This window comes from Ascaphus truei, chromosome 7 (genome assembly GCF_040206685.1).
Source record: "Ascaphus truei isolate aAscTru1 chromosome 7, aAscTru1.hap1, whole genome shotgun sequence".
Classification (NCBI taxonomy): Eukaryota; Metazoa; Chordata; class Amphibia; order Anura; family Ascaphidae; genus Ascaphus; species Ascaphus truei.
In genome coordinates this window covers 60,162,065-60,188,791 of record NC_134489.1, presented here as the reverse complement: position 1 = coordinate 60,188,791, position 26,727 = coordinate 60,162,065, and the positions used below count along the sequence as shown (strand labels likewise).

Sequence of the window (26,727 nt, the reverse complement as noted above, 5' to 3'; positions counted from 1 at the left end):
TACACAGAAATCAGTAACAAACCCATATACTTTATCAAATAAAATCACTTGGTGTGTTTGAGTTGCGGAATAGGCGGGCGCCATATACATAAACAATATGGGTGATATGTCCGTAATTACACTTGTAGGAGCAACAATTTACAAACGACTGTGTTTGCTTCAGTCGACTTCCAATGCTACTTTTTAAAATATTCAAGTTGAGACGTACCGAGATACAAACCTTTTTGTGCTGCCTTATGTCTTCACTTCCTTTTTAAAATTTTTTTTGTGATCGTGCATTTTATAGGTTTTTGGCTATAGGAAATAATAATGGTAGCGAAAGGCTTGAGGGTGGATATTATATGAGTGAAGATAAATGAAGCTTTACAGTACCGGGGGTGGGACACGGACCTCCAGCACTCTCACGTCATGTGAACACTCTTGGAGCGATCACATGATGCAAGTGGGCCCGGAAACCAAAGTGGATGGAGATTGGATCGGGAGAAAGTGTCATTGTGTGTCACAGATACACACTGACATACACACATGGTGACACAGAGCCGACGACGGGTGGGGAGGGGTAGCCGGTATACAGTAATAGACAGTGCACGAAGATAATATACAAAGATTCACAAGTGCGTTAAACAGGAAGTTAAAAAACGAATTAGGAAGTTCCTGCCCTGCAGAGCTTACAATCTAAATGGAATAATGGGAGATTTAGAAAATACAGCAGGAGCTAATGTGGTAAAGAGCATATTGGAGGGCAATTAAGTGCAGCAAGAGTGCGAGGAGTAGCTCCAGGCCTAAATTAAGAGAGTTCTGCACTGGGGGGGGGGGGGGGACATTTCAGGCTTAACTTGAAGATGGGGAGGGATCTGGATTGGCGAATTCTGGAGGAGAGGGAATTCCACAGGTAGGGAGTCAAGTGTTTTTTCATGTTTTAACAGAAAACCTAACTGTAAGAACAGTAATGGATCAAAATATATATATAGCACGTTTATTTTGTTAGATGGCCATATTCGGGTCCCTATAAAAGATGGATTTACAAACGTATGGGTTCCTTTCCAGCCTGAGCTAATGTTTCTCCTGAGTGACCTTGGTAAGTCACTCTGTTTTCTGCACCATACATGATTAGACTGTTAGTTCTCCTGTCTAGGCACTTATTATTATTCTAGCACAATTTGCTCTATTGAGTATTGCATATAAAACATCATAGCTAAAATAATACGTCTGTGATACAGAAAAGTATGTGATCATTTCACAATTACATATGTGGTTGTGCTAAAAAAGGAAAAACTTAAGGCAATTTGTGTGTATATATATATATGTGTATATATTTATATACATTTGTATACATATATATATACACACACACATTTTTAGCAAATAAAAATATCACTTGTGAGCACATTCACGTCTAAGGCTGCGCTTATAGTGCCAGCGACGACGTGACATCGCGTCAAAACAAATGCATTGAATCCGTCGCATGCGCTTATAGTAGGCGCGACAGAGCGACCTAAATCTCTGTAGTCCGTAGAATTTGATTTTTACAGCGACGGTCTCACCATGTGACAGGCTATAAACCAATCAGATCACTTCTGATGCAGGGAGGGGGGGGGGGGGGGGTGTGTGTGTGTGTGATTGTATGTGTGTGTGATTGTGTGTCTGTCAAGTGAAACACACTATATTAACAACTTTAAAATAGTAAATTCTCCCGTAATTTAAAGTAAAGTAAATTCAGCATACAAACAGAAATTACAACTCCTCTCCGTTTCAGCCTCCCCCCTTGCTCTTGTCTCCGCCGCTCTGCCTTCCCCCTTGCTCTTGTCTCCGCCGCTCAGCCTTCCCCCTTGCTCTTGTCTCCGCCCCTCATCCTTCCCCCTTGCTCTTGTCTCCGCCCCTCATCCTTCCCCCTTGCTCTTGTCTCCGCCCCTCATCCTTCCCCCTTGCTCTTGTCTCCGCCCCTCATCCTTCCCCCTTGCTCTTGTCTCCGCCCCTCATCCTTCCCCCTTGCTCTTGTCTCCGCCCCTCTGCCTTCCCCCTTGCTCTTGTCTCCGTCCCTCTGCCTTCCCCCTTGCTCTTGTCTCCGCCCCTCATCCTTCCCCCTTGCTCTTGTCTCCGCCCCTCATCCTTCCTCCTTGCTCTTGTCTCCGCCCCTCATCCTTCCCCCTTGCTCTTGTCTCCGCCCCTCATCCTTCCCCCTTGCTCTTGTCTCCGCCCCTCTGCCTTCCCCCTTGCTCTTGTCTCCGTCCCTCTGCCTTCCCCCTTGCTCTTGTCTCCGCCCCTCATCCTTCCCCCTTGCTCTTGTCTCCACCCCTCATCCTTCCCCCTTGCTCTTGTCTCCGCCCCTCTGCCTTCCCCCTTGCTCTTGTCTCCGTCCCTCTGCCTTCCCCCTTGCTCTTGTCTCCGCCCCTCATCCTTCCCCCTTGCTCTTGTCTCCGCCCCTCATCCTTCCCCCTTGCTCTTGTCTCCGCCGCTCTGCCTTCCCCCTTGCTCTTGTCTCCGCCCCTCTGCTTCCCCCTTGCTCTTGTCTCCGCCCCTCTGCCTTCCCCCTTGCTCTTGTCTCCACCCCTCTGCCTTCCCCCTTGCTCTTGTCTCCGCCCCTCTGCCTTCCCCCTTGCTCTTGTCTCCGCCCCTCTGCCTTCCCCCTTGCTCTTGTCTCCGCCCCTCTGCCTTCCCCCTTGCTCTTGTCTCCGCCCCTCTGCCTTCCCCCTTGCTCTTGTCTCCGCCCCTCTGCCTTCCCCCTTGCTCTTGTCTCCGCCCCTCTGCCTTCCCCCTTGCTCTTGTCTCCGCCCCTCTGCCTTCCCCCTTGCTCTTGTCTCCGCCCCTCTGCCTTCCCCCTTGCTCTTGTCTCCGCCCCTCTGCCTTCCCCCTTGCTCTTGTCTCCGCCCCTCTGCCTTCCCCCTTGCTCTTGTCTCCGCCCCTCTGCCTTCCCCCTTGCTCTTGTCTCCGCCCCTCTGCCTTCCCCCTTGCTCTTGTCTCCGCCCCTCTGCCTTCCCCCTTGCCTGACGTCACTCAAGCTAGTAGCAAGAGACGTCTCCAAAACTCAAATTACAACTTCCGCAAAGGGCTACGGAGACGGGTGACGTCATCCGTAGCCGGCACTAAAAGCGCAGCCTTAGACAGGTCTGCAACCCTGCTTTTCGCCATTATCACCTAGCATGCAGTGCTTCCACTGCAGCAAGGGATTCTGGGAAATTACATGCAAATGAGCACACAGTGTCTGTCACCTTTTGCCTCAAATCCATGTTTACATATAATAGCGAAAAGCAGGGTTGCAGACCTGTCTAAGACATGTGAGTGTGCTCACAAGTGATATTTTTATTTGCTATATGCTATACGGTGGAGGGTTTTTCGTCACTTTTTTCACCCACCATAACTTATCTAATATTTAATTTTTAGAAAGAGTAGTTGGAACTCCTGCTCTCAGCGCAAGCTCACGCCAACACTCCAAAGTCTTAATCCTCCAAGTGATAGACAATTCTCTCATTAGCGTCTTGCAGTGTTCCTAGAGATAGTGTAGCTGTCAGCATGATGTGTATTTGGAGGAGGTTGAGAGACTTGGCGGAGAAATGCATTTTTCATGGGCTTTTTCTGCGGTACTTTGTTAATCCCTTTAGTGATAAAGTCGTGCTGCAGCACATTTCAAAGTAATGTATCACAAGCTCTTCTGTAACTGAACGAGTCAAATATTTTCCTGCTAAGATGGGGTAGGAGCAGACAGACACACACAGACAGACAGACACACACAGACAGACAGACACACACAGACACACACAGACAGACACACACAGACAGACACACACAGACAGACACACACAGACAGACACACACACACAGACAGACACACACAGACAGACACACACAGACAGACACACACAGACAGACACACACAGACAGACACACACAGACAGACACACACAGACAGACACACACAGACAGACACACACAGACAGACACACACAGACAGACACACACAGACAGACAGACACAGACAGACAGACACAGACAGACAGACACACACACACAGACACACACACACAGACACAGACACAGACACACACACACAGACACACACACAGACACACACACAGACACACACACAGACACACAGACACAGACACACAGACAGACAGACACAGACAGACAGACACACACAGACAGACACACACAGACAGACACACACAGACAGACAGACACACACACACAGACACACACACACACACACACACACACAGACACACAGACACACACACACACAGACACACACACACAGACACAGACACACACACACACAGACACAGACAGACACACACAGACAGGCACACACACAGACAGACACACACACAGACAGACAGACACACACACAGACACACACACAGACACACACACACAGACACACACAGACACACACAGACACACACACACAGACACACACAGACAGACACAGACAGACAGACACAGACAGACACAGACAGACAGACAGACACAGACAGACACACACAGACACAGACACACACAGACACAGACACAGACAGACAGACACAGACAGACAGACAGACACAGACAGACAGACACAGACAGACAGACACAGACAGACAGACACAGACAGACAGACACAGACAGACAGACACAGACAGACAGACACAGACAGACAGACACAGACAGACAGACAGACACAGACAGACAGACACAGACAGACACAGACAGACACAGACAGACACAGACAGACACAGACAGACAGACACAGACAGACACAGAGAGACACACACAGACACAGACACACACACACACACACACACACACACACACACACAGACAGACACACAGACACACACAGACACACACAGACACACACAGACACACACAGACACACACACAGACAGACAGACACAGACAGACAGACACAGACAGACAGACACAGACAGACAGACACACACAGACAGAAACACACAGACAGAAACACACAGACAGACACACACAGACAGACACACACAGACAGACACACACAGACAGACACACACAGACAGACACACACAGACAGACACACACAGACAGACACACACAGACAGACACACACAGACAGACACACACACACAGACAGACACAGACACAGACACACAGACACACAGACACACAGACACACAGAGACAGACACAGACACACAGACACAGACACACACACAGACACACACACAGACAGACACACACACACAGAGACAGACACAGACACACAGACACACAGAGACAGACACAGACACACAGACACAGACACACAGAGACAGACACAGACACACAGACACAGACACACAGAGACAGACACAGACACACAGACACACACACACACACACACACAGAGACACACACACACACAGAGACACAGAGACAGACACAGACACACAGACACAGACACACAGAGACAGACACAGACACACAGACACAGACACACAGAGACAGACACAGACACACAGACACACACACACACACACACACACAGAGACACACACACACACAGAGACACACACACACACAGAGACACAGAGACACACAGACACACAGAGACACACAGACACACACAGACACACACACAGACACACACACACACACACACACACACACACAGAGACACACACACACACACACACACACACACAGACACACACACAGACACACACACACACACAGACACACACACAGACACACACACAGACACACACACACAGACACACACAGACACTCGTAGAATAATTACCTAATTCATAAACTGTGGCCACAGCAGCGTTAATCAGAATTTAAGCATATCAGCTACTTATGTTTATCTGTTTGACTAATGATGGCTTCATAATCCCTTTGCAAGCAAAGAACAGACAAAGATAACCGTGTACGTGTAGATTTCTCGACTGACAAAGTCTTACAACCAAAAGACATTGCATAACGACAGTTAAACCCTCCACAGCTTTTGTTTACCATAGAAACGTTAAATATATATATTTTTAAAAATTCTTATACTCGTTGAATTTGTTTTGATAAATGTGTCAATCACCTATGTATTTTTTTTAAAAGCACTGAAACAGTTATGGAAATGCAGCTATTTAAATATCAGCCGATAGGAATCCAGCTGTGTTATTGCCTTGCTAATGCTCCATAAACGGAGGTGGAATGATTCTAACGAATAGGGTAGAAATCTTCCAGCAAACGTTTTCTTTTCCGGTTGCCTGAAGTCCGTTGGGTTCAGCGTCCTGTATTCAAACAGATCCCGGTCTAACCTCGCATTCTTGGAGTTCTCATATTTGGTCATAAGGTAACCAATAAGAAAGCCAAGACTGGTGAGCAGCAACTGACGGTGCACACCTGGCCGGCCAGTGTGGCATGGCGTTGTGAGTCAGTGCGGACAGGTATCCTATCAGCCCGAACCACACTGACTTCCTGTTACTCAGGCCGGGGGCGGGGAGGGGTGGGTGGCAGCACCCGAGCCTCGCCTGGCAGCCAACTCATAGCGGAGATTCTCCGGTCTGAAGGACACCGGGGGTGAGGGGGACACTCCAACCATAAACCAAATGAACCATGTCACTGCCTAATGGTCCTAGGAGGAGCAGCCACTTAAAGTATAATACTGCATTTTTAAGTTTAGTATTATCTTACTTTTAATAGATCTGAACCTAGGCATCCCTTAGAGTGGGACCATACCTGATCATGCTATAGAGTAGAGACATTAAGGTTCAATATTAACATCAGTAATCGCTGGATCACAGACAGGAAAGCTTGCAGGTTTCTATACATATGTGAATCTAGGCTCCGGTATGTCAATAACCCCCCCCCCCCCCCCCAGATTATCTCAATCAGTAAATAAATGGATGGTGGTTGAAGTTCTGAGAAGTGACTTGTTCAGCAAACATCGTTATCTTTCCAGTAGCAGCTTTGCTGTTTATCTGGGGCACAGGTAACCTCAAGGCTACATAAAGGTCAGAGGGGGAAGCAAAGTGCCAGCTCAGAGGTCATTTCAGACGAATCTGAAAAGTAAACATTTCCAAAAATGTAGGGTGTTACTGCACATCAAGGTGGTTATTTATTAAACTGCCATAATGCCGATGCACAAAGGCAAGGAAATTCCCATTCATCATAATCATTTATTTTGTGAGTAAATACAGGCCTCCATTAAAGGGGGCAACACAATACTTTACAGTCAGTGTGAGAACTACAATTAAATACCGTTATTTTTGCTACATAAGAGACAGACAAGAAAAGTCAGAGTTGTAATAATAAATGGTTGCATTAAATGAGCAAAGGTTTTACACATTGAAGCCAAGGGGAGTTTCCGTGCGATGGTGCGATTGGCACTATCGCAGTTTAAGTCTGTGAGTGCCCCAGCCCGTCTAGCACATGACGATCACGTGACTGTTCCTTGGAGCAATCATGGGATTGCTGCATCACTAATTACGTTCTCTTCAGTTACCCGGCCTGCTAGATCGTATTCAGGGCTCCATAGAAATGCAGAATGCAATCTCACCCAAGACGACGAAGTGAAAGCCCATGATGTGGCCAGTACACCATGGAGCACTCAAAGGATTAATGGATAACTGCCCAAGCCTGGAATATCATCCTGGATGGCCCTCCACCGACTGAAACTTAACATGGCAAAAACAGAGCTCCTTATACTTCCTCACAAACCTGGCCCTACTACCTCCTTCCACATTACTGTTGGAAATACGACCATTCACCCAGTAGCCCAAGCACGCTGCCTAGGGGTCACACTCGACTCCTCTCTGACATTCGCCCCTCACATTCAAAACGTTTCTAAAACTTGTCGCTTTTTCCTCCGCAATATCACAAAGATACACCCTTTCCTCTGTTACTCAACTGCTAAAACTCTGACTCAGGCCCTCATTCTCTCCCGTCTCGATTACTGCAACCTCCTGCTGTCCGGCCTTCCTGCTTCTCACCTGTCTCCCCTACAAACTATCCTAAACGCTGCTGCCAGAATCACTCTACTCTTTCCTAAATCTGTCTCTGCGTCTCCTCTCATGAAATCCCTCTCCTGGCTTCCGATCAAATCCCACATCTCACAATCAATTCTCCTTCTCACTTTTAAAGCTTTACACTCTACTGCCCCTCCTTACATCTCAGCCCTAATTTCTCGCTATGCACCATCCCGACTCTTGCGTTCTTCTCAAGGATGTCTTCTTTCTATCCCCTTTGTATCTAAAGCCCTCTCCCGCCTTAAACCTTTCTCACTGACTGCCCCGCACCTCTGGAATGCCCTTCCCCTCAATACCCGACTAGCACCCTCTCTATCCACCTTTAAGACCCACCTTAAGACACATTTGCTTAAAGAAGCATATGAATAGCACTGTGGATAATCCTGGACACATGATACATAAAGCTTGGCCTCCTGCAGACTCACTTACTAGAATTCCCTCTTACTGTCTCTATACGTTCCCCTACCTACCAATTAGATTGTCAGTTCCTCGAAGCAGGGACTCCTCTTCCTTAATGTTACTTTAATGTCTGAAGCACTTATTCCCATGACCTGTTATTTATATTATTTGTTATTTATATGATTACAACATGTATTACTACTGTGAAGCGCTATGTACATTTATGGCGCTATATAAATAAAGACATACAATAAAACTTGTTTTTGTCATAAATAGCCACTCTAATGCATGCCCTTATCTTCTCCCATCTGGATTATTGTAACAGTGCTAAGAGGCCTCCCTGCCTCGCAACTTTCTCCTTTGCAATCTATCCAAAATTCTGCTGCTAGAATAATTTCACTTTCTCCCAAAGCAGTCTCTGCTCATCTCCACATTAGGCTGAGTTCAGGGTGGATGCTACGCGAATGCGCGCGCACGTCCGTCACAATATTGGGTTGTTTGGTTTGAGTTTTCAAACTGAAAACTCCACCGGTGGCAAAGTACAGCGTTGACGCTGCTACATTTTGCCGCTACAACCCAAAATGATATTTTGGGCTACAGTCGCGTCACTTGAGCTGGTTCGGCGAACCAGCTCCGTGACACGTTCACCACGCCCCCGCCACACCCCCCCAAACGCTGCGACCCAACTCCTGCAGCTAAGTCACAGATCGCTGACCTGCAGGAGCACGCGGCGGAAGGCCCTGCTCGTCTCCTGCGTTCTACCCACAACAGTCTCTTACGCGCACCCCTCTCACCTTAAACCTTTTCCCTCACTGCCCCTTACCTGTGGAACTCCCTCACACTCCGCACACGCCAAGTACCTTCTCTCCCCACATTTAAGACTAACCTTAAAACTCACCTCTTAAATGAAGTGCTCCAACACCCACAGTCACTCCAACCAATGATTGCCATCTACTGCACTTATTCCATCACCTCCTGCCTCTGTAAATCTCCCAACATACCACTTAGATTGTGAGTTCTCCGGGGCAGAGATTTCCTTTCCTAGTGTCTGATCTTATTTGTTACACATATTGTATTATAATTCCCTGTGCTGTATTGTAGCTTTTGTAAAGTGTTGAGTGCAGCTGTGGGCGCTATATAAATAAAGATATACATACATAGGGAGTAATTTGGAGCATTCAGCTGCTACAATCAACATACTGTATCTAGGTATTGTATCATGATTTCACCCCTTTGGACTGGCACATGGCATCTCACACTTAGTTCTTTGTTTGCACAGCAATTAATCGAATCGAATCATTAGTCACGGCTATAAACATGCTTGATATTCTTGGAATCAGTGTTCCCGCAAGAATGCAAGATATATTCATTTTTCACAAGATACAAATAAGTTATGCAGTCACTTAAAGGGCGATCAAATCTTTCTAAGCAAGCCACTTACATGGATAACTGGTTTCAATTTTTTTTTTTACAGCTGAACTGTTCATTTAACCCCTTCAGTACTAGAGGGTCTTGCCATCTCTGTGAGCACGGACCCTCCGGTACAGATGAATCCATTTACTGCTCTTCTGAACGATCACGGGGAGAGGTTTGGGGAGGGTCCCTCCTTTTGTGTCGTCCGCGGAAAAAAAAAAACAGCAAAAGGCCATAACGTACAGCATACATCATAAGCTCAGATTGTAAGCTCTTCGGGGCAGGGAATCTGTTGCAGACGACAAGGCAATGACACGTGGGGTATCTGAGAAGGCTGGTCTATTCACTTTTGAATAAACCAGGAACATAAAGGAGCTTCATTCAGCATAAACATTTCACAAATGTGTAATTAGATTGTAAGCTCCTCGGAGCAGGGACTCCTTCCTAAATGTTTAGGTCTGAAGTACTTATTCCCATGACCCGTTATTTGTATTTGTTATTTATATGATTGTCACATGTATTATTACTACTGTGAAGTGCTGTGTACATTAATGACGCTATATAAATCTAGACATACAATGCAATACAAAATAATAGATCTCCGCATTCACGTTTCCCTTTCCTGGCCTGTGCTGAATTTTGAACGAGAAGGGGTCTTCTGATAAACATCTTATTTCCCTCTTCAAAGGCCTTCTGGCACTCTCTTGACCATACCACTTGTACAATGGCTGCTTTTTGTTGTGAGGTCTGTTAGGGACGCGGTAATATTGGAATAGTTGGGGATTACCCGCCGATAGTACCATGCTAAGCCAAGCAGGAAGCGTTCCTGTGTTTATGTCAGCGTGTTTGGGACCTTTATCAGGGCCGCTACCTTACTGGTTAGTGGCCTTGCTTTCCCGCCCCAATGGCATAGCCGAGATCATTTGTAGAGGTCTTCCCAAGGAACACTTCTCAAGGATTTAAGGACTGCCCGTAGCCTATTTAAGTGAGCCCGCCGATGCTTACTGTCGATTACTATATCATCTAGATATGCTGTCGAGAGATGCTGTGGCATAAACCCTTTGAGGCCTTAACACTTTGTCCATGAGCCACTAAAATGTGGTCTAGTCACAAATTGAAACAACCCCAGGGACATGGCAACGGCCATTTGGGTTTGGAGTCCTTCAGATGTATTTGCCAGTATCCTTTGGTGAGGTCCAGCATAGAAATGTACTCTGTCATGTCAAGGGAGTCCAGCAATTAGTCCACCCTTTGCATCGGGAATGCATCAAACCGGGACATGGCATTTACCTTCCGAAGGTCTATACAAAACCTCACTTTTCTATCTGGCTAAGGAATCATTACAATTGGGCTACACCATTCGCTACATGATTCCTCGATAACGCCCAGATTTAGCATCTCTTGCACTTCCTTTTCTTCCATGGCTTTTCGGTAACCTGTATGGGTGGGATCATACTTTCACACCAGGTTCAGTCTCTATTCTGTGTGACACTAGACTTGTGTTCCCGGTGGAGATCTGAAAAAACGGGTTACATAATTCTACCAACTCGGTTCTCTATTCGAAGGGTAACTATTACCACAGAGATTTTCCAGGCTTTCATCCCGCGTAGCCTATTTTTCGTCCTGCGTGGCCTGGTGCTGGGTTAGGAGTTGGACTTGTTGCTGCAGTAATAGTCTAGTTTGCCTGGCCTACTCCTGCAGAAACGCTTTAATAAAATGTTCCCTTTTCTTTTTGCGGCCCTTTGGATGCAGGGACCCCTCAGCATCCCACTTCTAACACCATATGTTGCAGAAGAAAAGGCAACGACACGGGTCACAAAACAGACCTGTTCAACAGCTCAAAATGCGGGGTTCCCTTTCCTCAGGGAGGGCCGTCCAGGGTCTTGGTGCTTTTGCTCAGGTGCCTGGGTCTCAGTGGTTCAGACAGCCGTCTCCCTATGACTGACAGCTCTGAAACTGTGACAGTTCTGGTGTTTTTAAAACCCCACACCACACTTAGGCTGCGCTTATAGTGCCGGCGATACAACGTCGCCTGAAAACAAAAGCATTGTCGCCGTCGCAAGCGCTTATAGTAAGCGCGACAAGACGGCGGCGACCAAAAATTTGGAAGCCGATAAAATGAGATTTTTCACATGTGACAGCCTCTGAACCAATCAATGGCCAGGTCGCCACATGTGACAGCCTCTGAACCAATCAATGGCCAGGTCGCCACATGTGACAGCCTCTGAACCAATCAATGGCCAGGTCATTGGATGGTTCATTTTCAGATCTGTCATATATTGACTATATGTCTGGGTGAGTTTGTACTGAAGTGTTACTGTATATGCACTTCGGTACACTAATATCTTAGATATACTATTATACGCCGGTTTGGTTACCATGGGGCATATGTCTAATAATCTCTATAGTATCTAATGCCTCATATATATATAACCTGCTTGGTGTCATTTACTTTTCTATGAAATTGTGTGAACATTTAGGTGTATTCATACTCATCTGGCTGTGACCACTATTATATATTATGAATAGTCACTTATTTTGTGATTTAGTGATCGCTTACTATTCACCATAGCAACGCACGTCAAATGATGCCACGGGTCATGTGACGCGACATTACCCCGCTCGTCATTTGATGCTGGGTATTAGGTAAAGGGGGGGGGCGCAAGCACAGGGGCTGGCAGGCAGGGGGGGGGGGGGTGCAGCACAGAAAATTTGCTCACCCCTGTCCTATTATTTTCTTGTATTAAGTGTTATCAGATGTTTTGTCTCTGTTTATAGTTACGGGGAGAGGCTTAAATAGTACTTTCTCTCCTCCGTCATCTCACTGCTTGAGAGCGCGCCAGAGAGGGCGTGAAACGCACGGGAGGAGGATCCTTTTTGTTTGTGGATTTTGTATCTTTTTATGTAGCCCAATAAAGTGTTTTTAACCATACTTTACTGCTGGTGAGTTCTGCATCTTTAAGGGGCGGCTGTACTTCTGATAATGTGTTCCTGCTGTAAAGCGCTATGTACCTGGAGAGCGCTATATAAATGCAGATATGCATACATACATAAGGGTCTGTAGGGTGGCACTTTGTATGACTTACGCTGTATGTCAATAGGACACTGGGGGGGTTACATTTTGAATGAACAACAAAGACATTGCTGGTCTGTGAACTCCTGCTGACATCCAGTAGTTAAATGGAAGCAGATAAAGTCTTGAGATAAGAGAAACGCATATAGCCAGTTACTGATCCCCTGAGGAATCCACACCAGGCACTTGACATTTTTTTTACTTCCTGTAAAAGACGAGACAGGAAGGCTTCTTTTTACTGGAATCGAATATTCCATGAGTATGGATTACAGCCAACCATTGCCATTCCTGCAGCATTCTCTCTCTCTTCTCTCTCCCTTCTCTCTCTCTCTCTCTGTCTCTGTCTCTGTCTCTGTCTCTGTCTCTGTCTCTGTCTCTGTCTCTGTCTCTGTCTCTGTCTCTGTCTCTGTCTCTGTCTCTGTCTCTGTCTCTCTCTCTCTCTCTCTCTCTCTCTCTCTCTCTCTCTCTCTCTCTGTCTCTCTCTCTCTGTCTCTCTCTCTTCTCTCTCTCACTTGTCTCTCTCTCCCTCTTACCCTCTCCCTCCATTACAACGATGGTTCCCAAACTTATTAAACAATGCAACCCCCCCCTCCGCCTTTGGGACACCACATTCTCCCAAAATGTGGGAGTTGAGCCCCAAAAGCAACCCCATTTAGAAGACTATAGATTTTGAAAGTTCGTGGTATGTAATAATTGGTTCCTTGATGCACTGCGCTGCTTCTCTTTGTTACCATGGAGGTACTCAGTAATGTGCGATTGTGCTGAGTTACTGCCACATTGACATTGATGGGAGTTTCTTTGTGATAGTTCCACTGATCAGGACTATCGCAGTTTAACGAGTAACCCCTTTTGTCTCTGTCACTTCCTCTGATCCCCTCTATGTTCTTGTTGTCGCTCTGTATCCACCTTTTTCTTTGTCACTGTCTGGATCTCTCAGAATCTGTGTCTTATTAGTCACTCCCATTTATTGTCCTCTTGATCAATAACTGCTCTTAAACTTTGCCAAAAAGAGCTGATTCCCGGTAATGTTGACATCGCTGGAGTTGAGCATTAAACACCAGTTATAAGCCACCAAATGAAAGCGGTGCATGTTGTATACTTTGGGTGGTTGTATGCTGTGTTGCTTGCAATCAGGGTATAAAAATGTACCTTCAATTCACTCCCTCTTATATATCATTACATCACAAATCGGGGGTAGTGGTGACCCCCCCCCCCCCCCCCTGAAAAATGATTGTCAGATACTCATCCCATACAAAATAGTCACTAAAATATAGTGGCAAAGGAATACATGAGAAGAATACATGGGGTGTTCTGTATTTTGTACCCAGGACATACTTGAAAACGAGAGGTAACTTAATGTATTTGTTTTCAGGGTACAATATTTGAGAAATGCATAGTGTAGAGAGGCTCTTGGTTCATCCATGTCCTAGCAGCCCTGTCATGGTTGGGAGAACAGCTGAGTATTTCAGACTCATACACCTGTCACTGGGAATTAAATGTCTTCATGTGACCGGGAAGCAGACAACGTGGTGTCTGACTGTGGTCCTGTTATCTTTACAGCGAGTCATAATCTTTATTTATTTTTTCTGAAAGTGAGTTTATTTCATCCTGGTCGTGTTTTTTTGCAAAAACATTTTCTGTTTTGGAAAAATATTTAAATATATGCATTTTTTCTTGGGTGCTTTAAAGATGGCCGCCGCAGTGACCTTTCTAAAAATTTGAACACGGCAGGTTTGGAATTATTGATGCACTCTTTTTGCGGTTTATGAGCTTCCAACTAGCAGTTCAAAAGAAGCACCACCATGTGTTGTATATTCTGATATATTTACTATTCAGCTTTCAGAGTTAAAACAGCAATTCCTCCCAAAATCAAGTATATATTTTTTGACTTATAAGAACCTCGGCACTTAAAGCTCCAGGGAACCCGTGATTTGGCCCACCAGACATTCTTACAATGATGTAGAAGGAGCGGCTCAGTGAGTAAAGAGTAAAGACACTGACAGGCACTGAGTTTGAAGCAGGGGAGCCTGGTTCAATTCCCGGTGTCGGCTCCTTGTGACCTTGGGCAAGTCACTTTATCTCCCTGTGCCTCAGGCACCAAAAACATAGATTGTAAGCTCCACGGGGCAGGGACCTGTGCCTGCAAAATGTCTCTGTAAAGCGCTATGTAAAACTAGCAGTGCTATACAAGAACATGCTATTATTATTATGTCACATCTTCCGATTGGCTACCAGAGTCAGATTGACCCAAGTGACCATATTGTTTTTGTCACGGACAAGACTTCTCATTCGGGAATTTAAAAATAAAAAAGATCAGGAAATGGGGGGGTCCCTGTAGCTTGGACTGCCTCCGTTCAGCTCCTTGTTACAAATGAGGTTAAATAAAAAAAAAAATATATATATATATATATATATATATATATAAAATGTACAGCACGGATTACTACTTTAAAATGGTTAGAGATAGTGGAGATAGCCTTGAAATGTGTAACTATCATTTATATTATACTAGCTGATATACCCGGCGTTGACCGTGATTTACCCCCCTTCACAGCTGGCTGGCCCTCACGTTCACAACTCCGTTCCCCTTCACAGCTCTGCCCCCCCCCCCTCTTCACAGCTCCGTCCCCCCCTCCTTCACATCTGCGGTCTCCCCTCCCTGCACCCCACATCACTCTCCACCCCTCCTGGCCCCCACATCACTGTCCCCCGCCTTGCACATCACATCACTCTCCGCCCCTTGCACCTCACATGACTCTCCCCCCCCCCTTGCACCTCACATTACTGCCCCCCCCCCCCTGCATCACCCCCGGCCCCCCCCCCACATCACCCCCCGGCCCCCACCACAGACTGTCACACACACACAGTGTCACACACACAGACACAGACAGGATTAAGAGGCAGTGTAACACACACACAGTGTCACACACACACACACACACACACACAGTGTCACACACACACAGTGTGTCCCCCCACACACAGTGTCACACACACACACAGTGACACACACACACACACACGCGTCACCTCTCCTTCCGTCCGCCGCCATCTTACTCCGCGAGGGAGGAAGGGGGTCCTTCCGGGCGCCGCCATCTTAGGCGCCGCGTGTCCACTGCCTGTCGGAGCACCGGGGGGGAGCTGAGCGGAGCACCGGTGGGGAGCTGAGCGGAGCACCGGGGGGGAGAGCTGAGCGGAGCTCCGGGGGGAGAGCTGAACGGAGCACCGGGGGGGAGCTGACACGGGGAGAGGAGGAGAGCGCGGGGGGCGCGCGGCGCGTGCTTGAGAGCCGTGGGGGGTGTCCCGGGCGCTCGCTCCGCCGCTGACTAGCAGCGCCGGGGGGGGGGGGTGAAAGCGGGGGAAACAGGGAGACACGGGGAGAGGAGCAGGTGCGCGCGGGTCACGAAGACTTGGAGGGTGTGTGTGTGTGTGTGTGTGTGTGTCGTCACTCCGCCTCAGGCCAATGAGAGGTGCGGGGGCGGGCGGCCCAAGGGACCAATGAGATTTCCCCTAGGGACACAGGAAGATGCAGACAGGCATACAGTGCTTTCACTAATATATAATAAGATGAAAGTGGGGATGCTTGGTGCGTTTGGGTGATATTACCTAGTAGTAACCCAACATCTGACTGTTTTATTGCCCTATCGCCAGTAGCCACGTTTCTTTTATTTCTACAGGTATGATTTTGGAAGGGTTGCTTTAATCTCGTCTCTTGTTTCCCTTTCCCCAGCTGCCCAGAGTGATGAGCGCCTGTGCGCATTTAAAGATCCTTACCAGCAGGACCACGGAATCAGCGAAAGTCAAACATTGCAGGAGAACGGCACTATTGAGTGCTCCAAGGGCAGCACCTGCTATGGATTATGGGAAAAAACACGAGAAGGCGACATCCATCTGGTCAAACAAGGCAAGTGACGGGGAATGTCTGCTGGTTTGGGCGATGTGTGACTGGAGATGTTCAGTGCAAGGCTTTTTTTCTGCTCCATTTGACCTGGACTCCTCCAGTCACATATTAATATAGTATAATTAGTCACTAGTGGTCACCACACATATTGTTTGTAAGCAGTAGCGCTTTCAGCCCTTTCTTTTTTGCTGCCAGTCACATATCACATACAATCCTATGCTAATCTTATGACAGGCCAGATCAACTAAAGGCCCCCAGGCCAAATCTGGCGTTGATGTGGCCCTTGTGAGCCCTGGTAATTTTATACTAGTTGGTTAAGTATCGAAGTATAGTTTTTCACACTCAAACTCACTTGTAAATTAGGGTGTTGTAAATATAGATGGTACTGTATAGGGGTTATAAGTGCTGGCACAATGTTATAATAAAACCATTTTTTATGCATCACAAATGAAATTGCAATAAGTTTGTGGCCCTTCTGCTCGTTGTATGATGTAATATGATGGGATAGATCGTTTTTTTAGTGCCTAGAAGTGTTAAGTGCATAGTTCACCAAAGCATTTCAGATCGTAAAAGGTTAAAGATGCAGTCCCTCCAAAGAGAGGCTTTTGAGAATGACACAATAATAAAGTGCTCTAAAAAATATTCAGCAACCGTTTGTTTTTTTCAGTTACTGAATATGCTTGGCGGAAACTGCTTCCCAGTGCTTGAAAAGAGACTAGCTCCATTCACATGCACGAGGCTAAAATCTTCTCCAGCATGGGGAAGTGGCTGGACAGCACATTGAATAAGAGACATTGAACCAAAATCCTGAACCAGGGAGTGCCCCCCCCCCCCCACCCCCCGGGTCACCAGTACGAAGCAACAGCGTCATCTCCCTATGACGTCGCAGCTGGGCACTAGCGCAAGGCCGACACCGGCCGCCATGTTATTCTCCCGGACAAGATATCTCAGGTTGATGGAGAAAGAAAAATGTTCCCTGGGGGAGGGGTGAGGGGGTAATGCTAATGTGTATGTATCTGCGTGAAAGGGCTTTATAAGGACTATACAATGCAACTCTGGCTGGTAACACTAGCCTCATAATACTGCCGATGTGTTTCAGGTTGCTGGTCATACATAGGAGACCCCCATGAGTGTCACTATGAGAAATGCGTGGTCACCACCACCCCGCCGCTCATACAGAATGGGACGTACCGCTTCTGCTGCTGCAGCGCAGACATGTGCAACGAGAACTTCACCGAGAACTTCACACCCCCCTCCCCCACGGAAACCACACTATACAGTAAGTCCCGAGCCGCGACTATTGTCATAAGGGAGTCTGGCCTTCACAGTGGGAATGAAGCCCTTCACTTGCTGGCCCCAGTAGCTGCAAAGGTGTTACTAAGGCCGCACTTATAGTCCTGGCTACGGTGACGTCACAACAAGTTTACTTATGCCGTTGGCTGTGCCTATAGTAGACGGGACCGTGACGGAGAGACGGCTTGGTCGTGATCGCTGAAAGTCAATGAAAATTGATTTTTCGGCGACCACCGCGTGACGTCAGCGGGCACATGAGCAGTTTAGCCAATGAGGGCTAACCACTCATGGCCACGCCCACCCCCCCTGTCTCCGTCTCTTGACTCCTACACTATGCTTTGCAATTTATTGCTGGCCTCTTTACGAGTAGTGGAGTTAAAGGTGAAATATCCGGGCAGGGTCTCTAGAGGTGAACCCCGTTCATTTAATCTCCCGGAACCCCCTGATTCCAGAGATACCTGTGTAGGTCATACTGGCAGCTTCTCCGGCTGGGCACGCAATATGGCGGTTTAAAGATCCTGTGACATGTGGGACAATAGGAAGCCACCATGCCATCTGACGCGTGTCATGTGAGACCTTTAAACATGCAGGAGATACTTACATGACCCACGGAGGTAAGTATCTCAGGATGCAAGGTGTCTCCGGAGCTGAAATGAATGGGGCGCAGCTCCAAAGAAATGCCCCCTTCAGTAGAAATGAACCTTTTATAGCAGCAGTCCACATCATGAAAATGTAGAGAACATGCTGCATATATATATTGGTAATGAGTATCCAGAATCCCAAATCTCTTTCATTGTCAGACAATATAATGTATAGCTGTGTTCCCGCATAGGAAAATGGTAATTGAATGGGTGCAATCATATAGCGACTCATGGCTTTTGAAAAAAAACAAAATACAGTCAGACACTGATAAGCTGTCTGTAAAATGTTTGGGAATAAAATGAAAGCTCAAGGAGTTGTTTTAATTCATTATCTTTTGAGTTTTGTTTGTTTTACCATATCCCACTCTCCTAATTGGTTCTGTGACAGGGGGATGTTGTACATTCATCTGATTATCTGTGGGTTAGAGGAAACAAAGTAAATATTAAAGCAGCAATCCGTCTAACTCCCCCCCCCCCACACCACCTTTATATAGCATGGGATCTGCGGGGTCCTCCTGAGTTGAATAGTCTGCTCCAGGGACCGGTTCCTCAAGACTCTTAAGCTCTTTTTTTTTTTAATGGATTGAAATGGCCATCTAATAGGAAGCCGCAACCGATGATGTGGCAGCTTCTTATTGGCCCTCAGAACCTGTAGAATATTGCAGCCATTTTGATTTCACTGGAGGGAGCAGTGGCATCCAGGACTCCCCCCGATCTGAAAGTAACGCAGTGCAGGTCTGGAGTGCTCCCGGGGTCTCATGCTGTAACAAAATAAATAAATGAATATAACATTTTATTTTAAAAAGACCAGGCGGAACTGCTGCTTTATCTCCTTCTCGTCAGAGTCCCACAGGAAATGAAAACCGGTATATATTAAAAAATGTGAATGAACTAGAACTACTCACATGCAAGTGACAGGAATTTCAAGCGAACGGTTTGTAGTTTGTAGAATTTAATAAGTTATTGGGGGAGGGGGGGGGGGTAAAAAAGTGAGAAGAACCCTCCCCCGCACCCTCCATGTTAAAGTGGATAAGAAGTACAAGGTGACACGGTGTGCTGATTTGCATGTCATTACCCAGAGTAAAAGAGAAAAGAAACAGCGCAAAAATCTCATAGTGAAGTATGTCATTGATCATTGATTTAGTATGTACAGGTGGATAGGTAATACGCGTACATCAATGTAGAAGGTTACAAGCAGGACATGTTATGAACTTGTTACCACAACAGCAAGGGCCTCCGTCTCCACACTAATCACACAGTCTGCAGGCTGCAGCAAAGCGAACGTCCTGGACCTCCATAGGCAGTTGGTTCCCGGCGTGGTGTATGTCTGTCCTCAATGGAAGCGCTCCTGTATCGCTAAGCGCTGCTGTAGCGACCTGCACGCTGGCGGCGGCTGCCGATGACAGTTGCCTCACTTGGCAGCTGCTGATGACGTCACCGGTTGAGGCGCTCAGAGGCGCAACTATACTGGGTAGGACAGTCAAAAGCTTGTATTGCTGCAACTAAGAGTGGGCTGAAACAGTGTGTCCATTACCCAGAATCCCTGACTGCAGTGGACGCACTGTATGGTAAGAGATAATGGGGAAAGGCAGGGCTGTAGACCTGTCTGGGATGTGCGAATGTGCTATTTTATTTGCTAGAATTTAATAGAGCCAAGTTGAAGTTTTAAGTGGTATATTTTGAAGCGCTTTTTTAAGATGCAGTAGGTGGGATGGGAGAGTGGTGACCAAAACCGTTAGGGCCAAATTTCAGGGGGAAAATGTTGGCCATTTCAAAATACGACAATTTTCCAGTAAAGTCCACGGGAAGATCTTCCCATCAATATTACTTGCAGAATATACTTCATTTTTAAATGGGATTGCAGCAGCCCTTCTGATAGCAAGTCGCAACGGATGACGTTGCTGCTTCTTAATGGACCTCCAAAATTTAGCGCCCATTTGGTTTTCCCCCAAGGGAGATTTACCTATAACTTTACCGATAAGTATCTTGGCAACCAGAGATCCCCGGAGATGGAAATGGTGCAGTACGGCTTCACCGGGCCCCTCCGTTTCCCACCTTGTAAATTATAAGGGGTTAAAAAAACCAAAACAAGCAGCTGGTATTGCTGCTTTAAGGTCTGATATCCTGTGTGGCATTACGCTGCAGTGCAATTATTTTAAGGAAGGAATAAACACAATCTATTGAGCACATTACAAATCAATCTGACGTCAGCAGAGAACAGCCAGATAATTATCAGCTCTCATACAGACATTTCACAATGTTGTGGTTTGCATTATAAAGGCTTTTGAGTGGACAAAAATGTATCAGCGGGGGAAATTGTTTACAAAGCCGCGTCTCATTATCTCTGAGAGCACTTTTGGTTGATAAAGGTTTATTGCGACAATAACAGTGCTAAAAAAAGAAAAGCAAGACAGATAGGGTTACGCTCAAGGTACTACAGGAATCAATAGGGATAGGAGAAATGCCTAAATAGAGAGGGGTGCTCCTGAACGTAGAACAAACAAACAGATTCTCCATAGGAGCCCCCCCCCCTCTTTTGTGCGTGTAACAATAACAGTGTGTTCTTGTTTTTAGAATAATATTGCAGTTTTACATTCCATAAAGGCCTGCGTAACCTTGACACACTCCGTTTTTTTCTGCACTTGGGGCGAAACAAGATGAGAAAAGCAAAACCGCTCCGTGCTGTGGTTAGATATGTCAGTTGTGCCAATAATAAATTAAACAAACAATTTCTTAAAAGTGCAGGTCTCCTCTAATACAGAGATCCAAGGCAGAGCTCTACTCACAAGTTCATTATGAAGTTCTCCATTTAATGTGATGGCCAAGAACAGTGGAAAGACAATGTTGCATGTCCCATATGTACCAGTGTTCTTGGCTGTCACATTAAATTGAGAACTTCATTATGAACTTGTGAGTAGAGCTCTGGTTTGTACCTTTGGGTCTGAGGGAAGACCTGCACTTTGAAGACATTGTTTGTCTGTGTTGTGTTGGCTGCACAAGCAGGATTCTCCTCGCCTGAGGCTGTTTCCCCGTACTTTGAAATTGAATGATAAATTGAAGCAACATTAATATATCGGCATGGCTGCCAAAAGGAGGGGAGAGCTGGGACAACTGTCCCGGGCCCCGCGGTTGTGGGGGGCCCGACCAGCACTGGAAGTTGGGCCCAGCTGGTGTATTGGGGGGAGGGGAGATTATGTGTATTAAGGGAGGGGGGGTTATTGTGTCTTGGAGGTGGAGAGGGTTATTGTGTGTATTGGGGAGGAGGGGTTATTGTGTATGGGAAGAGGCGGGTTATTAAGTGTGGGGGAGAAGAGAGCGATGGGGGTGTGGGAGAGAGGTGTGGTTGGAGGCGTGGGAGAGAGAGGGGGCGTTGCAGGAGAGAAATTGGGGGGGTGGGAAAGAGAAGTGGGGGTGGGAGGGAGAGAGAGTGGTGGAGGTGTGGGAGAGGTGGGGGTGTGGGGCAGAGAGAGAGGTGGGGGTGTGGAGCAGAGAGAGAGGTGGGGGTGTGGGGCAGAGAGAGAGGTGGGGGTGTGGGGCAGAGAGAGAGGTGGGGATGTGGGCAGAGAGAGAGGTGGGGGTGTGGAGCAGAGAGAGAGGTGGGGGTGTGGGGCAGAGAGAGAGGTGGAGGTGTGGGGCAGAGAGAGAGGTGGGGGTGTGGGGCAGAGAGAGAGGTGGGGGTGTGGGGCAGAGAGAGAGGTGGGGGTGTGGGGCAGAGAGAGAGGTGGGGGTGTGGGGCAGAGAGAGAGAGGTGGGGGTGTGGGGCAGAGAGAGAGAGGTGGGGGTGTAGGGCAGAGAGAGAGAGGTGGGGGTGTGGGTCAGTGAGGGAGGTGGGGGTGTGGGTCAGTGAGAGAGGTGGGGGTGTGGGGCAGTGAGAGAGATGTGGGGGTGTGGGAGAGAGATGTGGGGGTGTGGGAGAGAGATGTGGGGGTGTGGGAGAGAGATGTGGGGGTGTGGGAGAGAGATGTGGGGGTGTGGGAGAGAGATGTGGGGGTGTGGGAGAGAGATGTGGGGGTGTGGGAGAGAGATGTGGGGGTGTGGGAGAGAGAGATGTGGGGGTGTGGGAGAGAGATGTGGGGGTGTGGGAGAGAGATGTGGGGGTGTGGGAGAGAGATGTGGGGGTGTGGGAGAGAGATGTGGGGGTGTGGGAGAGAGAGATGTGGGGGTGTGGGAGAGAGAGATGTGGGGGTGTGGGAGAGAGAGATGTGGGGGTGTGGGAGAGAGAGATGTGGGGGTGTGGGAGAGAGAGATGTGGGGGTGTGGGAGAGAGAGATGTGGGGGTGTGGGAGAGAGAGATGTGGGGGTGTGGGAGAGAGAGATGTGGGGGTGTGGGAGAGAGAGATGTGGGGGTGTGGGAGAGAGATGTGGGGGTGTGGGAGAGGGAGATGTGGGGGTGTGGGAGAGAGAGATGTGGGGGTGTGGGAGAGAGAGATGTGGGGGTGTGGGAGAGAGATGTGGGGGTGTGGGAGAGAGATGTGGGGGTGTGGGAGAGAGATGTGGGGGTGTGGGAGAGAGATGTGGGGGTGTGGGAGAGAGATGCGGGGGTGTGGGAGAGAGATGTGGGGGTGTGGGAGAGAGATGCGGGGGTGTGGGAGAGAGATGCGGGGGTGTGGGAGAGAGATGCGGGGGTGTGGGAGAGAGATGCGGGGGTGTGGGAGAGAGAGATGCGGGGGTGTGGGAGAGAGATGCGGGGGTGTGGGAGAGAGATGTGGGGGTGTCAAAGAGAGATGCGGGGGTGTGGGAGAGAGATTCATGGGTGTGGGAGAGAGATGCGGGGGTGTGGGAGAGAGATGCGGGGGTGTGGGAGAGAGAGATGCGGGGGTGTGGGAGAGAGATGCGGGGGTGTGGGAGAGAGATGCGGGGGTGTGGGAGAGAGAGATGCGGGGGTGTGGGAGAGAGATGCGGGGGTGTGGGAGAGAGATGTGGGGGTGTCAAAGAGAGATGCGGGGGTGTGGGAGAGAGATTCATGGGTGTGGGAGAGAGATGCGGGGGTGTGGGAGAGAGATGCGGGGGTGTGGGAGAGAGAGATGCGGGGGTGTGGGAGAGAGATGCGGGGGTGTGGGAGAGAGAGATGCGGGGGTGTGGGAGAGAGAGATGCGGGGGTGTGGGAGAGAGATGCGGGGGTGTGGGAGAGAGAGATGCGGGGGTGTGGGAGAGAGATTCATGGGTGTGGGAGAGAGATGCGGGGGTGTGGGAGAGATGTGGGGGTGTGGGAGAGATGTGGGGGTGTGGGAGAGAGAGATGTGGGGGTGTGGGAGAGAGATGCGGGGGGTGGGAGAGAGATGCGGGGGTGTGGGAGAGAGAGATGCGGGGGTGTGGGAGAGAGAGATGCGGGGGTGTGGGAGAGAGAGATGCGGGGGGGTGGGAGAGAGAGATGCGGGGGTGTGGGAGAGAGAGAGATGCGGGGGTGTGGGAGAGAGAGATGCGGGGGTGTGGGAGAGAGAGATGTGGGGGTGTGGGAGAGAGAGAGATGCGGGGGGTGGGAGAGAGAGATGCGGGGGGGTGGGAGAGAGAGATGCGGGGGTGTGGGAGAGAGAGAGATGCGGGGGTGTGGGAGAGAGAGAGATGCGGGGGTGTGGGAGAGAGAGAGATGCGGGGGTGTGGGAGAGAGAGAGATGCGGGGGTGTGGGAGAGAGAGAGATGCGGGGGTGTGGGAGAGAGAGAAATGTGGGGGGGGTGGGAGAGAGAAATGTGGGGGGGGTGGGAGAGAGAGATGTGGGGGGGGTGGGAGAGAGAGATGTGGGGGGGTGTGGGAGAGAGAGATGCGGGGGTGTGGGAGAGAGAGATGCGGGGGTGTGGGAGAGAGATGCGGGGGTGTGGGAGAGAGATGTGGGGGTGTGGGAGAGAGATGCGGGGTGTGGGAGAGATGCGGGGGGGTGGGAGAGATGCGGGGGGGTGAGAGAGATGTGGGGGGTGGGAGAGAGAGATGTGGGGGTGTGGGAGAGAGATGTGGGGGCGGGGGTGGGAGAGAGGTGGGAGAGAGACAGGTGGGGGTGTGGGAGAGAGAGATGCGGGGTGTGGGAGAGAGAGATGCAGGGGTGTGGGAGAGGGATGCGGGGGTGTGGGAAAGAGAAAGATGTGGGTGTGTGGGAGAGACAAAGAGATGTGGGAGAGAGAGAGATGTGGGGGTGTCGGAGAGAGAGATGTGGGGGTGTCGGAGAGAGAGATGTGGGGGTGTGGGAGAGAGAGAGATGCGGGGGGTGGGAGAGAGAGATGCGGGGGGGTGGGAGAGAGAGATGCGGGGGTGTGGGAGAGAGAGAGATGCGGGGGTGTGGGAGAGAGAGAGATGCGGGGGTGTGGGAGAGAGAGAGATGTGGGGGGGTGGGAGAGAGAGATGCGGGGGGGTGGGAGAGAGAGATGCGGGGGTGTGGGAGAGAGAGATGCGGGGGTGTGGGAGAGAGAGATGTGGGGGTGTGGGAGAGAGAGATGTGGGGGTGTGGGAGAGAGAGATGCGGGGGTGTGGGAGAGAGAGATGCGGGGGTGTGGGAGAGAGAGATGCGGGGGTGTGGGAGAGAGAGATGCGGGGGTGTGGGAGAGAGAGATGCGGGGGTGTGGGAGAGAGAGATGCGGGGGTGTGGGAGAGAGAGTTGCGGGGGTGTGGGAGAGAGAGTTGCGGGGGTGTGGGAGAGAGATGCGGGGGTGTGGGAGAGAGAGAGGTGGGGGTGTGGGATAGAGAGATGCGGGGTGTGGGAGAGAGAGATGCGGGGTGTGGGAGAGATGCGGGGGTGTGGGAGAGATGCGGGGGGGTGAGAGAGATGTGGGGGGTGGGAGAGAGAGATGTGGGGGTGTGGGAGAGAGATGTGGGGGCGGGGGTGGGAGAGAGAGAGGTGGGAGAGAGACAGGTGGGGGTGTGGGAGAGAGAGATGCGGGGTGTGGGAGAGAGAGATGCGGGGGTGTGGGAGAGGGATGCGGGGGTGTGGGAAAGAGAAAGATGTGGGTGTGTGGGAGAGACAAAGAGATGTGGGAGAGAGAGAGATGCGGGGGGTGGGAGAGAGAGATGTGGGGGGGGTGGGAGAGAGAGAGGTGGGGGTGTGGGATAGAGAGATGCGGGGGTGTGGGAGAGAGATGCGGGGGGTGAGAGAGATGTGGGGGAAAGAGAAAGATGTGGGGGTGTGGGAGAGAGATGTGGGGGTGGGGGTGGGAGAGAGAGAGGTGGGAGAGAGAGTTGGGGGTGTGGGATAGAGAGAGGTGGGATAGAGAGAGGTGGGGGTGTGGGCGACAGAGGTGGGGGTGTGGGAGAGAGGGAAAGGTGGGGGTGTGGGAGAGAGAGAGAGAGGTGGGTGTGGGAGAGAGTGATAGATCCGGGTGTGAGAGACAGAGAGAGAGGTGGGGGTGTGGGAGAGAGCGGTGGGGGTGTGGGGGAGAGAGAGAGGTGGGGGTGTGGGTGAGAGAGAGGTGGGGGTGTGGGTGAGAGAGAGGTGAGAGAGGTGGGAGAGACAGCGAGATGTGGGGATGTGGAAGAGAGAGGTTGGGGAGGTGGGAGAGAGAGGTCGGGTGTGGGATAGGAGAGGATGAGAGAGGGGTATGGGAGAGAGAGATGTGGGGGTGTGGGAGAGAGAGAGGTGGGGGTGTGGAGCAGAGAGGTGTGGGGCAGTGAGAGAGGTGGGGGTGTGGGGCAGAGAGGTGTGGGGCAGTGAGAGAGGTGGGGGTGTGGGGCAGTGAGAGAGATGTGGGGGTGTGGGAGAGAGATGTGGGGGTGTGGGAGAGAGATGTGGGGGTGTGGGAGAGAGAGATGTGGGGGTGTGGGAGAGAGAGATGTGGGGGTGTGGGAGAGAGAGATGTGGGGGTGTGGGAGAGAGAGATGTGGGGGTGTGGGAGAGAGAGATGTGGGGGTGTGGGAGAGAGAGATGTGGGGGTGTGGGAGAGAGAGATGCGGGGGTGTGGGAGAGAGATGCGGGGGTGGGAGAGAGAGATGTGGGCTTGTGGGAGAGAGATGCAGGGATGTGGGAGAGAGATGCGGGGGTGTGGGAGAGAGATGCGGGGGTGTGGGAGAGAGATGCGGGGTGTGGGAGAGAGATGCGGTGTGTGGGAGAGAGATGCGGGGGTGTGGGAGAGA

The 26,727-nt window shown here is 49.7% G+C and overlaps 1 protein-coding gene across 3 annotated transcripts in view; it reads left to right on the top strand.

Moving 5' to 3' along the window:
* BMPR2 (bone morphogenetic protein receptor type 2) overlaps positions 1 to 26,727 on the top strand; it is a 142,783-nt gene that overhangs the window by 66,031 nt on the left and 50,025 nt on the right. For all 3 annotated transcript variants that reach the window (XM_075608598.1, XM_075608597.1, XM_075608599.1), the window contains exons 2-3: positions 16,570 to 16,743; positions 17,840 to 18,019. In XM_075608598.1, coding sequence (XP_075464713.1) covers positions 16,570 to 16,743; positions 17,840 to 18,019 — 354 coding nt within the window. The remainder of the gene's footprint in view (positions 1 to 16,569; positions 16,744 to 17,839; positions 18,020 to 26,727) is intronic.